Raw genomic sequence first — 17507 nt, 5'->3', positions numbered from 1 at the left:
CCCAAGGCAAAAAATCTGTAGCGGAGATGTACGCTACACCATGGGGGTGTGGGATGTTCATTTTCAAAACCCAAAGGAAAATCATCCCTCAAATCACCATCTTTTATTTAATAGCACCCTTGCCGCAGGAGCGCAGCACACTCAGCATAATAGATGACAGCACACCCACCATCCCCACCCGAGGACATAATGAAGTGTGGGCAGGTTCACTCAGTCCTGAGGAAGATGAGGTTAGAGAAATGAAGAGGCTCGTGAGGCCATCGTGAAGAACGGGCTGCCAGGCAGTGAGGCAGCCACTAGAAACGCAGAATAAATTGACCTGAAGTGCAGTCTATCTCCTCATCCAACTCTGCCTAGCAAGATTTTTGGCCAACTCAACCTAACGCAAACAGAGAGAACAGCCTCACAGCCTTGGCCAGCCTTACAAACCTGTCCAGGTGGCATCCTTCTCATGGTAGACCCGAGCCTGCTTCTCACAGGAGGCCTCTACCTCCCTCGCTCCTGACTCCCAGGATGTGAGCTGGAGCCTGAAGAACTCATGCAGAAACCCTTCCGTAGCTCCCTCCAGACCCAGCACTTCCCCTTTGTGGAATCTGCTGCTCTGTTTTGCCCTCCTTATTCCGATTGCTGGCTGTGTGCCTAGCTGCCATCCCTATCTTATCCAGGCTTGGTCATTTTTTTCTGGCCCATCCTGTTCTGGGTCTTGGGGTTAGGTGTGATCTCTTACTAAGCATCATACCTCTTCAATATCAATTCTTCCAGGCCTATTAATGCTTTTTCCTGCTGTAGCTCATGATCCTCCTACTTATTATTCCTACCCACCTTTCAATTCCTACATCCCCACAGCAAGTCCTAGGCACTTCCTTAGATCAAAACCCCTTTGTCAGAGCTAGGGAGATGGATCAGCAGTTAAAGGTGCCTGCCTGCAAAGCCTACCAGCCTGAGTTTGACTCCCCAGTAGCCAGGCACACAAAGCGGAGCATGTATCTGGAGTTCATTTGCAGCAACAAGAGGTTCTGGTCTGCCCATTCATTTATATCCTCATCCCTCTCCCTTTCTCTCATGCAAATAATAAGAAAATAAATAATATTTTTAAACTCTTTGTCCAAAAGCTCCATCATTACTTTAAGTGATCACTTATTCTCTCACTAATGAGACTATCCAGAACAAGCCCTCAAGGAGACCACCAAAATATAGAGCATACTGAATTTTTGGAAACCCTGACTGAGAAATATTGCTAAAATGTTCCATTCCACTCAGACGGGTTGAAAGAATGTCTATCTATGCTACAAGAATGGAGAACCTGGGTGTGGTGATCCATACCTAGAACCCTGGCACTCAGGGACTGAGGCAAGGAGAAAACAAGTTCAAGACCAGCTTGAGCCACATAGTGAGATCCTGACTTGAAGGACAAGAAAAAGGAAGAGGAGAAAAGGAGGAGGAAAATGAAAAAGAAGAGAGAAGGGGAGGGGTGAAGAAAAGAGGAGAGGAAGGAATGAGAATGAGGAGGAAGAGGGAGAGAGGAGAAAAATTCTGGGCATAAGAAATTCTATGCTCAACTCAGAAGAGGCAGGCTTGGACAGGTGCTTGGTGTGCGGAGCTCCTCTCGCACTTCTCCCCACACACTCCCCCCCCCCACCTCTGCTCTTTTGTGCTCCTTTGTAAGCTGGACTCACCCACTCATGACCCAATTGTAGGTTCTTGGGTCCATCTTGCTGGCTAGGAACAAGGCATGACCCCACAAGTGGTTCTTCATCGCCCACTCCAAGGCCTCCTGAAAACCAAAGCATGGCATTCAATAGTGCCTTACCAATACCATCCTCCATGAAAACAATACTATCCCAGAGAAGAGGCTGAACTTCCAGGGACATTCAGAAAGCAAAGGAAGAAGAGTAAGAAGTCAGCTTCTACTCAGCATGGTGTTCTCTAGGTCGTCCACTTATCCAGCATCCAGTACACATGTTCACACAAACATCCCTCACAAACGTGGTCACAGGATAGTCTCATTTCTTTAGCACAAGTTACAAATACTGGTAAGAACCTTACTACCCAAAATGAGAAAAGCATCTCACCACAAAAATGAAGTCTCAAAATTGAGTAGCAAAGACAGACACTGTAGTCACTCAAACCACATAAACATAGAGATCTAGAGTCTAAAAGAGAGCTACACTGAGTCAGATCTCTATCTTGTCCTCCAAGGTTGAGGGAATGTCACAGAAAAGGATGCAGAAAGATTGTAAGAGCCTCAGGGTGGGTGGGAATAGCCTAAGACACTGTTTCCCCCAGCCCCTGAGTACATAGGAGAGAACTACCCTACTTGCCCATTCATGCCCTCTTATTTGAAAAGTAATAAATGGCTATTATGTTTAAGCTGGTATGCCTTAGTGACAATCTACATGGCTAATGCTAAAACTCAGTTCTTACAAGTGATCAGATGTCATTATAGGCCAAATTAATACCACCACTAGTTAGTCAAGAGATGTCATTATAGGCCAAATTAATACCACCACTAGTTAGTCAAGATGGACTGGGGCTTCAAATTTTGAAACACAAACATACATACTCATCTTTTCATTCAACTTATATGCTTGTTTGTTTTTGTTTTGGTTGGGTTTTGGGTTTTTTTTTAATTTTTTTTGTTCATTCTTACTTGTTTATTTGAGAGTGACAGAGCGAGAAAGAGAGAGAGAGAGAATGGGCGTGCCAGGGCTTCCAGCCACTGCAAACGAACTCCAGATGCGTGTGCCCCTTGTGCATCTGGCTAACCTGGGTCCTGGGGAACCGAGCCTTGAACTGGGGTCCTTAGGCTTAACAGGCAAGAGCTTAACAGCTAAGCCATCTCTCCAGCCCGCATTCAACTTACATGAAAGGTCTCAGCTGGCATTAATAAGTTCCTTAGTGCCAAAAGAAAACCATGATTTCTGGCAGGAAGTCACTAATGAGGTGTTTCTACCTTCAAGTTGTAAGTTCTTTGATTATCCCAACATATCCCCATGTCATTTTTTTTTAATTGGAGAGAGATGCAATTTTAATAACCACAGTTAAGAAATTCAGTCTCGGGCTAGAGAGATGGCTTAGCAGTTAAGTACAAGGGGGCGCATGCACCTGGAGTTTGTTTGCAGTGGTTGGAGGCCCTGGCACACCCATTTTCTCCCTCTCTCTCCCTCTCTCTCTCTCTCTTACTCTCAAATAAATAAATAAAAATAAACAAAAAACTTTTAAAAAGAAAAAACTTCAGTCTCAGGGGCTGAGAGATTGCTTAGTGGTTAAAGCACTTGCCTGCAAAGCCAAAGGCTCTACATTCAATTCCTAGGACCCACGTAAGCCAGATGCACAAGATGACACACACATCTGGAGTTCATTTGCAGTGGCTGGGTGCCCTGGCACACCCATTCTCTCTCTCTCTCCTTCCCTCTCTCCCTCTGTCTGACTCTGTCTCTCTCAAATAAATAAAAATAAGAAATTCAGTCTCATATTGAAAGCAACTAAAAACAATATTAGGGTCACTTTCCTTGGTGTTTTTTTTTTTTTAAATTTTTTGTTCATTTTTTATTTATTTATTTGAGAGCAACAGACATAGAGAGAAAGACAGATAGAGGGAGAGAGAGAGAATGGGCGCGACAGGGCTTCTAGCCTCTGCAAACGAACTCCGGACGCATGCGCCCCCTTGTGCATCTGGCTAACGTGGGACCTGGGGAACCGAGCCTCGAACCGGGGTTCTTAGGCTTCACAGGCAAGCGTTTAACCGCTAAGCCATCTCTCCAGCCCTCCTTGGTGTTTTTTAACTATCTCATAATCCTTTTCTAATTCCTTTTAAAAGAAGATACTAATAATTATCAGTTGACTTAAAAATCTGCCCTTCCCAGGTCTGGGAGATGACTCAGTCAAATATACAACACCCATATAAAATGCCAGCTGTGGTGGTACATCATTTAATACCAGTGCTTGAGAGCCCTACGATCCCTGCCAGCTAATGAGTCTCCCTGAGTCAGTGAGCTCTGAGTTCAATGAGAGACTCTGCCTCCAAAGCAAGGTGGAAAGCAATGGAGAAAAACCATGCTAACCAAAATGCCCAATAAGCACTTCTTTTAATGTTCATACCCATATATTAATGCTACTCTCACTTCTGGTTAGAGAACCTTCCCTTTTCAGATGGCAGTGACCTTGGGATGATTCAGAAGGCACCATGGTGCTGAGAAGAAGTGACAGAGGAGTGCTCAGCACTGCAATGTCTCTATCCCATCTTCCAAGGCTCAGGTTCCATTGCGGAAGAGGTGGTGGAAAGAATGTAAGAGCCAAAGGAAGGGTAGGACTCCTTACAAAATGCTCCTCCAGACACAAAATGGCCTGGATATCCATGACCTCACAGTGCCTGACACTACCTACAGAAGACCATCATAATAGGAAGAAAAGACGATGACATCAAAATAAAAGAGAGACAGATTGAGAGGGGGAGGAGATATGATAGAAAGAGGAGTACCAAAGGTGAAAGTGGGGGAAGTGAAAGAATTTCCATGGGTATTATTTACCATTATGGAAGTTGTCAATTAAAAAAAAAAACAAAATAGTAAGAACAATCTGTCCTCTCTAAATAATTTAAGAATAAGTGAAGAAGTGAGAACTTCTATCAAGGTTTTCAATATCATATAATGCCAGAAATAAGATCACAGTCAAATATATCTTGGTTTCCAACTTCTCACCAATCACCCCGTACTTCCCCACCCTACCCACCACCCCCCCACACACACACACACACATACACACAGTGGTCCATCTATCTCTTACTCACTCACTTCTGGCACAATGTAAAAGGAGAAGGAATGGGATTATCAGACTTATGTTGTCTAGATCTAAGACCAGTCTGTTACTTACTAGCTGTCTAACTTGTAAATATGTAAAATAAGAATAGAACCTAATTACAGGGTTTCTGTTGAAGTAAATGAGAGTGCATGCAAGATGTTAAGCAGGTGCCTGGCAGGTGGAAATATTTTTTAATTCTGTTTTTGTTAATGGTGATGCTGTGGCTGTTGTTTCTCTTTCATTTTTGCATGTGGAGGTATGTGTGTGGTGTGCATGGACGCATGCTCATGTCTGTGTGTGTATACGTGTGGTGACCACAGATCAATGGCAGCTGTCTCCCTCTATTACTCTCCATCGTATTTATTGAGACAGGGTCTCTCACTGAACGCAGAGCTCACCAATCCAGCTACCCTTGCTAGCTCTCCCCAGGAATCTGTTTATCGCAATGTCCAGAGTGTGGGAATATAGGTACATACCACAACACCTGGTATTTATGTGGGTGCTAGGAATATGAACTCAGAACCACATGTTTGCATAGCAAGAGCTTTACCAACTGAGTCATCTCCCCAACCCTGCTTATCTTTCTAAAAGGTAGAAATCATAATTGAGTAGTATCTGGTGATAGGTTTTTATGGAATATACAAATCACCAGTAAAATTGCAACTCCCTACTGTTTAGTAAATATATAGGGAATGGCTTTAATTTCGTCCCATTTATTGTTACTGGTCATCGAGTCAAGTAGTTGCTTAAAAGATAATTATTAAATACAAAAAAAAAAACCCCGAGGTTAAACATTTAAATCTCAAAGTCATAAAGTACTTCACCGTCTTACTCTTTGTTTTTAATTTGTTTGTTTGTTCTGAGGTTGGCTCTCCCTCTAGCCCAGGCTGACCTGAAACTCACTTTGTAGTCCCAGGCTGGCCTCAAACTCATGGTGATCCACCTACCTCTTCCTCCTGAGTGCTTGGCCACCACACCCAGCACCTTCATTTTGTAAATGCATTTTTGAGGATTTTAAAATTTTTTTTATTTTTATTTATTTACTTGACAGAGATTGAGAATAGGCATGCCAGGGCCTCCAGCCATGGCAAATGAACTCCAGACACATATGCCACCTGTGCATCTGGCTAACGTGGGTCCTGAGGAATAGAACCTGGGTCCTTTGGCTTTGCAGACAAACACCTTAACCACTAAGCCATCACTCCAGCCCTATTTTTGAGAATTTTTTTTAAATTTTATTGGGAAATTTAATAAATGAACATACTGTGATTTGGTCATGTTTTCATGTTTCCATCATTTTACCCTGTGTCCCCTCTCCCCCAATCCCACTATAAATTAATTTTAAAATATGAAAGTTTACCTAAATATAAACCCCAGAAAGTTGTGATATGGGACAGAAGGTACTATTAAATGTGGGAAACCAGGCTGGGGATACAGCTGAGCGGGCTAAGTGCCTGCCACACAAACATGAGGACCTGAGTTCAGATCCCCAGACCCACACTTGAAATCCCAGCGCTGGGGGAGTGAGAGGACCCCCAGGGCTGGCCGGATAGTTTGTCTAGCCAAACTGGTGAGCGCTGGGCTCAGTCAGAGACCTTGTCTCAAAAAAATACACATACACAAAAACAACTGGGAAATCCCATGACAAAAACCTTCACAGATTCAAAGTTATTAAATTTCATTCATAAGAACAGAAATGCAAATATCTACACTAAGTTATATTGTTTCACAAATCAAAAGTTTGAAAACAAACTTTGGTTTGAATGTTAGGTAACAATCTCTCTCTCTATCTCTCTGTACCTGCCCATTTCTCTCCCTCTCAAATAAATTTTTTAAAAAAATTTAAGAGAGAAAAAGAATATAATAAAGAGCCAGAGGCAACAAAATCTTCCTAGAAAAATCTAGAACACTGCCTGTGGGGTACAGCACACAAGTTTAGTATAGTTTCTACCTTTTTTAAGTTGAGACAGAGAGAAGGAGGAGAGAGAGAGAGAATGGGTGTACCAGGGCCTCTAGCCACGGCAAATAAACTCCAGACACATGTGCCACCATACGCATCTGGCTTATATGGGACCTGGGTAATTGAACCTAGGCCCTTAGGCTTCACTGGTAATTACCTTAACTGCTAAGCCATCTCTCTGGCCCAAATATAATTTTTTTAATAATTTTTATTTATTTATTTGAGAGTGACAGACAGAGAGAGAAAGAGGAAGACAGAGAGAGAGAGAATGGGCATGCCAGGGCCTCCAGCCACTGCAAACAAACTCCAGATGCGTGCGCCCCCTTGTGCATCTGGCTAACGTGGGTCCTGGGGAGTCGAGCCTCAAACCAGGGTCCTCAGGCTTCACAGGCAAACACTTAACTGTTAAGCCATCTCTCCAGCCCCAAATATAGTTTTTAAAATGATGCTATTGGTCAATGCTAGAGCAATTGCCTAGCATGCACAAAGCCCTGAGTTCAATTCTAGAACTGTAAAGAAAAATTAAACTATGCTATTGAAACATATTTAATGCTATCAAGGTATTTAACCCTATAATCTTAAATGAAAACAGAAATAAGCAACTGTGTATTTGCTTGTTTGGGAGAAGGGTGGGTTGGTTAGTTGGTTGTAGATAGGGTCTCACTATGCAGCCCAAGCTAGTCTCCAAGTCATAACCCTCCTGCCTCAGACTCATGAGTCTTGACATTGATTACAGATGGGCCCTACCATGCATAGCCTGCATATGTCATTTGAGTTGAATATATACATATGCTACAAATAATGCACCAAAATGTTAAAGGATGTTATCTTTTAATGGTATGACAACATGAACACTATAGGTGTTAATAAAAAAAATCCTACAATAGTAGGGTATTTTTTTTTTTTTTACTATTTTCTTCACTGCACCTTTCTGAAGTTCTCACATGCTCTAAAATAAGTACATGTAGTTCATATAATTGGAGGATAGCTGAGTGGGGAATGGGTTTTGTGGTTATTGTCCAAGGACCCCTGAGAGAAAGACTACTCACTTTCTTCCTTCCGTAGTAAAGCAGTTTGGTGAATTTCTCCACGATCTGCACAGGTGTCTCCACAGAGGGGGGAATCTCCCCGGTGAGCAGGTTGCGGGATCCGGAGCTCAGGGCGGGCCAGTCCTCATCGGTCAGGTTGATGAGGTTGGCCACCGGGGGCTGCCTCTTATACTTGTCCAGCTTCTTGCAGTCCTGCACCAGCAGCTCAGCGATGTCAGAGCCTGCCATGGACTGCGGAGCAAAGATGGTCATTGTGGGGAGTCCTGCGAGTGCTCAGGCAGGCAGCCTGAAGGAGCAGGGTCTCTGCCCTTTTCCTGAGGAGGTCAGTCATGCAAACACAGGGCAGTTCTTATCAAACATCAGCTGCATTATCATGTTTGCATCCTGCCTTTCAGGAACCCAAAGGTTGTTCTTGTCTTCCTCTGCCTTCTATTTATTAAAAACAAAAGAACAGGGCTGAAGAGATGACTTAGCAGTTAAGGCGCTTGCATGCAAAGCCAAAGAACCCAGGTTCAACTCCCCAGGATCCACATAAGCCAAATGCACAAGGGGGTACACACATCTAGAGTTCATTTGCAGTGGCTGGAGGCCCTGGTGTTCCTATTCTCTCTCTCTCTCTCTCTCTTTCTTTCTCTCTCTCTCTCTCTCTCTCCCTGTCTCTACCTGCCTATTTCTGTATCTCTCTCAAATAAATAAATAAAAATAAATTTAAAAAAAAAGAACAACAGCAGCAACAATAACGAAATCTCCTTCCTAGCTTTTGTTTCTCACAATCTTTGGAGGCTGGCTCAGGCTGGATCCCAAAGTTGATGAGAAGCACTCCCAGTTTCACAGGTGTATTATCTGGCTGGAGCAGTGAGGCAGCGATGCAGTGAAAGCACATTAGAGGAAAGGTTCACATTAACATACTAGTGTTGGCATTTGAGCAATGATTTCCCTAAAGGCAATGTGTGCTTTTTTTAAGACTGCTTCTAATAACCATGCCATACCCCAACTCCCATGAAGACTCAAATTTCAGTGCAACCTGTACCTTCTGGCTCATCAGAACAGTGACTTACCCCATTCTGGCGACAAAGGAGAACCAGTAATTGCCACAGTAGAGCCGAGTCTCTGCTTGCTGGGGTCTCTGATTTGAGGCTCTGAGCTGCTTTCTGCTGGCAAAATGTCATGATATCCACCTTGTGTATATCTTCCCTGTGGAGAGATTTCATGGAGTGCGCATGAGCCAATAGATACTCCTGCCATTCAGAATCCCGGAGGCCACCTAGCGTGACCTGTCTGGGCAGAAGTTGTGACAAAAACCAGACAGCCCATGTCCAGATAGTAAGTCTTTAGCTGCACAATAGTTACCTCCTTGTACAATAGAAAAGGACATCAGAGAATCTCCTGTCTACCCCCTCCATCTTCCAGATGAGAAAAGTGAGGCCTGGAGAATGAAGTGAGTTTGCAGAACAGTAGGTAAGAGTTCTGCCCAGAGTCCAACAAGCCTGATCCTAAGGTCTAGTCAGCTACTCAGCTTATGCAAACTTCTTCCTTAGTATTTTATCCATCCTAAATTAGGGATAGTAAAAGAAGCTACTTTCATACAAAAAGTAACAGTCAAATTATGTGGCATCTATTAAATGAGCACAATTATTTGCTCAAAGTCATTCAATAAATCGAAGTCAAGTTAACCAATGTCCTACTACTTAGAACCCAACTCAGTTCTCTATTTATGCCTGTGTGCCTGTGTGTAAAACATGGAGACAACACTCATTTTTACTTGAAGGAGCTGTCAAATGCAATATGGGCATTTTATTGAAGGGAAGAAGTTCAGGATCATTTACCAGATAGTGGCGATATGTAAATGAGTAGATATAGTGGAGAAACTAAGGCTCACAGAGTGTTCACAGACATCTATCCAGATAGATAGTGCCAATACTCAGTAGGATGCCTGGGATATAAGCCCTCTGACACCCACCAGGCTTCCTCCACAACAAAAGCTCCATGAGCATCAAGAACATGACTGGGCAATAAGGAGGGGGCAGGAGGGGAGGGTGAGGGTGGGGGGCTTTACACAAAACTGGACCCAAATAGAAGTGGTACCATAAAATCCTATATCCTGAAAGACAAACTAAAGGATGAACCTTCATCAGGTCCTTAGAGGGAATGCTTGAATCACAGGGCCCAGGAGAAGGTATGATAATGACTAACCTTAATCTTCTCTGGTTTCTCTCTCTCTCTCTCGCTCTCGCTCTCGCTCTCGCTCTCACTCTCGCTTTTGCTCCCTTCTTCTTCTCTCTTTTATATTACCTATCTTTTCCTTCCTTCTTTTCCCTTAGCACTGGCCTGTAACTCCCAGTACCAGCCTGCAGTTAACATCCACAATGAGCTGCGGATCAACCTACAAGGTTTCCCAAAAGAAGACAGATTTCTATCAAAGTACTTGATGACCCACCAGAAGCTAATGGTAAGACCCTACTGCCAAAGACACCATATGCTTTTGGTATGGAACATGGAGTGACCTGGCTGGAATCTGGAAGAGAGTCAGTCTCCAGACAGTTAGCTCATCTAGTGCCAGAAGGAGCTACACGAGCTTTTAGGGGGAAATAACCAACATCCAAGTAACTCGTGGTCTAAGCTACTCAGCAGCAAATAACCTAATGCAATGCTCACAGAAGTGCAATAGTGGCACACAGCCATGGTGGGGAACCAACTGCTCTTTATTTGGCTAACTGATCCACCCAGTAGAACAGAACCCATAGCTGGAACTGGGAAACAAGTCAGAACCATATCCAAAAAATAAGCACACTCTCCAATATCAAGCTCCCACCAGTCGGGGCCTACAAGAGGGCCTACACCTATTAAATTGTCTCTAAAATAATAATGGTTATCCCATTTGTCTAGTGCTGACTTCACCCTCCGTTGGAAAATTTACTTCTCTTTTTCAGATGGACACAGATCCTGAGAAGAGATTCATCCCATCACACCTCACCAGGGCCCCAGCTGAAACCATAGAGTAATTGGGGAAATGAGCAAGAGTGCTGCTTTCTTGGTGAACCTGGTACCAGCACAAGAGTGAAGAAGATAGACACAGAGAACACTCAACTCCTACCAAACCAGAGATCCAGAGGCACAGAGGCTCCCTAGACCACATCACTGAAGCAGACCTAAAAGAACCCAACATGGCTCAGAGAAATTCGCGGAAGAGGGAGCAGAAAGATAGTTAAAGCCACAAGTTGGGACATTATGCACAGAGACTTTGCCTTTTCCCCATAACTGATGGCTACCCCCACAATGCACGACTCACATTCCCCAATGTGGAGGGTCCCTTCAGAGGAGGGGAGGGCAAGGAGGAGGCTAAAGATGGTACCAACATGGCTATATTCACACACAACTAATAAAAACATTTTTTAACATGAAAAATTAAAGTAGTTCCAATTCTGTCCTGCAGATGGCGGGCTTGCACACTCTCTGGGATATGGAAGAAGGACAGCACTGTTGCAAGAATGTTTTTCAGTGAGATACTTCTGGATGATTCCCTGGGCTCTGCTCCATTTTCCACTACTGTCTAAAGTACACGGAACACTAACACTACCATGTAACCTCCACAGAATGGAACATATTTTTACATTTCCAATTGGTTAAGCAGATTTTTCTTTCTGTCCTTAATATTCAATGTCTTCTCAAAATGACTCAGGCTGCCTCCATTTCAGTCTCGTGGCACAGCGCATTCTATTCCAACAGGGATAGACACTGTCTTCCAAGGAAACCAAGGCCAGGGTGGGAAAATGTTCTAACTTTACATGTCCTTTGCTTAGCAACTCATCGGTACTTTACCTGATCAGGGGTCCTGAAAAATTTCTCATCTCCTCTTGGTCCTCAGAATCATTAAGTATAACCTGGAATAGAAATTCAAAAGATTAGCTCCTTAAGACTTTTCTATTCAGTGCCCATCGGTCAAGTCCAGTATCAGACCCCAGGACTGTGGTCCTAGGGTATGGCTCAATATTAGAGACAAAGTTATCCTGTGGAAGAAGAGCCATTAGCATCTCAACAGAAAGCTGAATCTAACATCATCTTTCAGAGAAGAGCTCACACATTCCTGTACCCCCAGTACAGGTAATGTATGGTCCAAACCCCTCTTCTGGAGATCCCATGCTCAAGCAAAGGGAAGCAGGAAGGTACAGCAAGAGCAGTTGAGTGGGTGAAATGCCAACATCCCTGAGACCCACAATTACCTCCATGCTGTGTAGTTCAACAAGGGCCGTTTGCCCATCAGTAGGAGAGCTGGGGGACACACACACCAGCTGACCTCCTGGCCCAAAACTCACAGATACATGAGGGACGTAGAACTTCATGGGGGCCTTGAGACCACTTCCTGAGGCATCCCCTGGCCAAAAGACATGTGTGGACGTTAGCATTACTTTCATTGCTGTTTAGTGTAGAAATATACCATGGACTCATTTCTGCCCAAATTCCACCTAGGTCAAGGTAAGATTCTGAGAGAATGACGTAACTAGAAAAAGCCCCACTTTCACGCTCCAGTATGATTTAAGACTCTAAGGCTATGTAAGAATCAATGCAAGGACTAGATCATTTGGTTCAAGTGAAGCTACCCTCTGCCCAAACCTCAGGGATGGTCAGAGGACCAGGAGTATCTGGCTTTCATGTTCTGATACTTATGGAAAGTCCCCAGACAAGCAGTGATGCACTGGGCTCTGCTTCATCCAACTCTCTCTGGTCTTCAATTTCTTCATGTTTTGCTTAAAACAACTCTCTTTTAAAGGCATATTCTTTAAGAAAGAGTATAGACAGCTTGCTTGTTTATGCCACCTATTTTTATTTATTTGAGAGAGAGAAAGAGAAAGAGAATAGACGTGCCAGGGCCTCCAGCTGCTGCAAACAAACTCCAGATGCATGTGCCACCTTGTACATCTGGCTTACATGGGTCCTGGAGAATTGAACCTTGATCCTTTGGCTTTGCAGGCAAGTACCTTAACTATTAAGCCATCTCTCCAGTGCTAAAATAACTCTTAGGTGCCCCCTGGACCAGCCCAGTGATGACTGGGTACAGCATTCCCTTCTAAGAAGCAGTTATCATACAATCTGCAGTACCAGAGAAAAGGCAAGAAAGACAGGTGAAGGGCTTCTCCACCAGGAGACCTGCCTAAGCAAATGAGGCAGACAGCATGCCACTCCTGCAAACATAGAGGGTGACTTCCCAAAAGGCTTGATGTCCAGCTCTCCTTATCAGAACCAACTTGCTCCAGCAGTCACTATGGTACCCACCGGTCTGAACAGGGTTCCAAACTGCTGACGCCATAGGATCATACTGCTCGGGGACATCTGCCATATACTGACTGAGCTCATAGCTGCTGGAGCTGAGTCCAGACTCATGCTGCTGGAGAAGGTTGGACTTGCCAGTCAGTGATGCCTGAAAGTGAAAAATAATGTGCCTGTAAACCAGGCACTCAGGAGGAAGGGGGGACTGCTGCAAATTCAACATCAGCCTGGTCTACAGAGAAAGTGCCGGGATAGGGCTGGAGGGATGGTCCAGTGGTTAAAGGTGATTTCTTGCAAAGCCTGACAGCCTGGATTCATTTACCCAGTACCCATGTAGAGGCAGATGCACAAAGTGGTGCATGCATCTGGAATTCATTTGCAATGGCAAGAGGCCCAGGCGCATTCTTATTCTTGTGTGTGTGTGTGTGTGTGTGTGTGTGTGTGTGTGTGTGTGTGTCTCAAGTAAATTTTTTAATTTTTTCTAAATAGAGGCAGGACAGATAAAGCTACATAGTGAAACTGTTGGAAAGAAACAAGGAAGGAAGGGCAGAGAGAGAAGGAAGGAAGGAGGGAAAAAAAGAAAAGAAAGGAGGAAGGAGAAAAAAGAGAGAGAAAACACTTGCTAATCCCAGACCCAGAATTGAGTTAGCTCCCATAGTGAGCTGTTGGCCAGTGAGACCCATGAGGTCCCAAAATAATGAAGGCCTTTGCCACGATACTTGATTACTTGCCATACCTAAAAGGTAAGACCCTACAGCTGAATACACCATAGGCTGTGGTCATAGGACATCAGAATACCATGCAGAACTAAGAGGGAAACCAGTTCCCTCCCAGCTAGGCCTCTTAGTGTTGGAAGATGCTATGGGACCAAATGGTTGAACCTTCACCAGGCCCTTAGAGGGAACACCTGAGTCACAAGGCACTGGAAAGGGTACGATGAAAACTGACCTTAATCTTCTACTCGCCCCCCACCTCACTCACTCTTTTATATTAGTTATCTATTTCTTCCTTTACTTTGTGGGCACTGACCTGTAACTCCCAGTACCAGCAGGCGGCTATCATCCACAATGAGCTTGTGATCAGAGACCTACAAGTTTTCCTAAAAGAATGACAGATTTCTGTCAGAGTATTGATGACCCACCAAAGGTTAGTGGTAAGACGCTACTGCTGAAGACACCATATGCAGTTGACATGTAACATACGGTGACATGACTGGAAGCTGGAAGTCAGTCCCCAGACAGTCAGCACATCTAGTGCCAGAAGGTGGTACATGGGTAACTGGGAGAAAATGACCAATATCTGCCCAAGCAACTCATGGTCTAACCTACTTAACAGGAAATAATCTGTCAGGATGCTCACACAAGTGCAATAGTGGTGCACAGCCATGGTGGGAAACCAACTGCTCTTGATTTGGCTAGCTGATCTGCTTGCTCAGAGGGACGGAACCAACAGAAACAAAGTCAGAACCATATCCAAAAAGGAGCCCGCTCTCCATTATCAAGCTACCACCAATCATGGGCTACAAGAGGGCCTACACCTATTAAATTCTCTCCAAAAAAAGAATAAAAGGGTTATCCCACTTATCTGGTGCTAACTTTACTCTCCATTGGAGAATCTGCTTCTCTTTTACAGATAGACACAGATCCTAAGGAGAGAACCACTCCATCATACCTCAAAAGGGCCCCAGATGAAACTAAGAATAATTGGTGAAACAAGCAAGGGTGCTGTTTTCTTGGTAAACCTGGTACCAGACGAGGGTGAAGGAAATCAACACAGAGAGCAATCAACTCCTACCAAACGGAATATCCAGAGACACAGAGGCTCTCAACACCTCATCACTGAAGCAGGCCTAAAATGTACCCAACATGGCTCAGGGAAATTTTGCTAAAGAGAGAGCAGAAAGAATGTCAGAGCCACATGTTGGGTCATGATGTGCAGAGACATTTCCTCTGACCCATAACTGAGGGCTAAGTCCACAATGCATGACCCATATACCTCAACAAGAAGGGGCCGGGGGAAGGGGGGAGGAGATGGAGGAGGCTAACAATGGTACCAACTTCATTATATTCACTGAGTACAAAACTAATGAATAAAAAAAATCTAGAAAATGCTAATTTTACATGTTTTTTCCAGACAATAAAATTGGAGAAACATGTCCCAGCTCAAAAAAAAAAAAAAAGAGAGAGAGACTAACTGAGAGAGGGAGGGGACATGATGGAGAGCAGAGTTGTGAAGTGGAAAATAGGGGAGGGGAGGGAAATATAATCATTTATTGTCTGTAAGTATAGAAGCTGTCAATAAAAAATAAAATAAAGAGATATGTATATGTGCATATATATATACACATATATATACATATGCACCCACCCAAACACACACACACACACACACACATATATATAGCTGAGTAAGAAATTCAGGAAAAAGAGAACAGCATGAAGAAGATTCCCTAAAGTCAATTAAAATAATCATTTAGCTTACAGGTGGCATCTCTGCTGATTTATCCAAACAAATGTAAAGACAATTAAATGCAAATATATTATCTGTGTGTGTGTGTGTGTGTGTGTGTGTGTGTGTGTGTGTGTATTTATATATGTATATGTGTATATATTTGCATGTGTATATCTGGCTGGCGAGATGACTCAGTGAGTAAAACACTTGCCCTGCAAGCATTGAGTACCTGAGTTCAGAGCCCCAGACCACACATTAAAAAAAAGAAAAGTTTCTGCCGGGGGCTAGAGAGATGACTCAGCAGTTAAAGGCACACATACTTGCTTGCAAAGCCTGCTGGCTGGGGCTCAATTCCTCAGTACCACATCCATATATGCACAAAGTGGTGCAAACCTCTGGTGTTTGCTCGCAGTGGCAAGAGGCCCTTGTGTGTTCGCTCTCTCTCTCTCTCTCTCTCTCTCTCTCTCTCTCTCTCTCTCTCTGTCTTTACACAAATAAGTAAAAATTTTAAATAAAAATATCTGTCCTGTATACTTCAGTTGTTTATTAATATTCATTCAGCAACTATTAATGAACACCTGTGTGCTCCAAGTACTGTACATTCCCTAAGGAGAAAGGTGTACAAGAAAAGACATTCATGGAACATGCATTCTGGAAAGATAGGAATCAAACAACAGATTCAAAAACTCTTTGTGAGCCAGGCATGATGATGCACACCCATAATCCCAGCAGTCTGAGAGGCTGAGGTAGATAGATCCCTATGACTTCAAGGCCAGCCTGGGCTACATAATGAGTTCCAGGTCTTTCTGGACCAGAGTGAGACCCTGCCTCAAAAAAAAAAAAAAAAAAAATCTTTGTATACTGTAAAGTGCTATACACACATGAGTAGTGACTGGGTTATTAGGATAAGTCACAATAATAAATGTCCTACTCTATTAAGCACTAGGGAATACTGAGAAACGATCTATAAAAAAATCATGCAAAGTTTATCAGGGAGACAAAATTAGCATAAACCTGTCAAAAATGAAAAGCTCATATATATAGCATTTTTGCAACTTGTCTATAAATCTAAAATCACTCCACAATAAAAAGTTTATTTAAAAAACCATTAAGCCGGGTGTGGTGGTGCATGCCTTTAATCCCAGCACTCGGGAGGCAGAGGTAGGAGGATTGCCATGAGTTCAAGGCCACCCTGAGATGACAGAGTTAATTCCAGGTCAGCCTGGACCAGAGTGAGACCCTATCTCAAAAAAACAAAAAAAAATAAAATAAAATAAAAAACCATTAAGAGCTGGGCATGGTGGCACACGCCTTTAATCCCAGCACTCAGAAGGCAGTGGTAGGAGGATCGCCAAGAGTTCGAGGCCACCCTGAGACTACATAGTGAATTCCAGGTCAGCCTGAGCCAGAGTAAGACCCTACCTCGGAAAAAAACGAACAAAACAAAATTAAAAAGCCACTAAGAGCTCCATTTTGTGATCCAGGTAGTACATGCATTAAGGTTTTAGACCAAAAAAAAAAAAAAAAAAAAGAGTCAGGAAAGATTTCAAGCTCTGAATTTCAAACTTGAATTAAAAGATTCTAGCAAGTTCTCATTTCCTGGGTAAGCCAACCTGCTAATGGCCTGGGGGTCCTGACACTTAACATGTAGTAGGAACATTAGATTTGACCCATTTGACAGAACCGTGAATGGGCCTCAGACTGGTAAGACTCAAGCAGGAAGGCAGGGAAGTGAGGCGTGAGTGAGAGCTTGCTGGCAGCTCCAGACCCCATCCAAAGGGCCCCGCCTACCACTTCTGACAAGGTGCTTTGATACATGGCTACAGGCCTGCAGCCCCATGTCATTTTAGGTTACCCTTTTCTGCTGGGCCCCACTCTCTGAGAACGAATCCTCGGGCTGCTCCTGCCCAGAGATGGAAGCAGGGCTGTCTTGATAAGGGTTCCGGCTGATGGATCTGCAGTAAAATGACAGCAGCGATGAG

The 17507-nt window shown here is 43.7% G+C and overlaps 1 protein-coding gene across 4 annotated transcripts in view; it reads right to left on the bottom strand.

Annotated features, from left to right (window-relative positions):
* Positions 1–17507, bottom strand: part of Sec16b (SEC16 homolog B, endoplasmic reticulum export factor) — a 68317-nt gene that overhangs the window by 26011 nt on the left and 24799 nt on the right. For all 4 annotated transcript variants that reach the window (XM_045135397.1, XM_045135383.1, XM_045135393.1 and 1 more), the window contains 7 exons: positions 17381–17480; positions 13081–13225; positions 12030–12181; positions 11629–11690; positions 8868–9003; positions 7810–8040; positions 1677–1774 (listed from right to left, as the gene is read on the bottom strand). In XM_045135397.1, the coding sequence (XP_044991332.1) occupies positions 1677–1774; positions 7810–8040; positions 8868–9003; positions 11629–11690; positions 12030–12181; positions 13081–13225; positions 17381–17480 (924 nt within the window). The remainder of the gene's footprint in view (positions 1–1676; positions 1775–7809; positions 8041–8867; positions 9004–11628; positions 11691–12029; positions 12182–13080; positions 13226–17380; positions 17481–17507) is intronic.

Source organism: Jaculus jaculus, chromosome 1 (genome assembly GCF_020740685.1).
Source record: "Jaculus jaculus isolate mJacJac1 chromosome 1, mJacJac1.mat.Y.cur, whole genome shotgun sequence".
NCBI classification, from domain to species: Eukaryota; Metazoa; Chordata; class Mammalia; order Rodentia; family Dipodidae; genus Jaculus; species Jaculus jaculus.
Note: the sequence above shows the minus strand (reverse complement) of the source record. Positions and strands in the feature narration are given on the sequence as shown.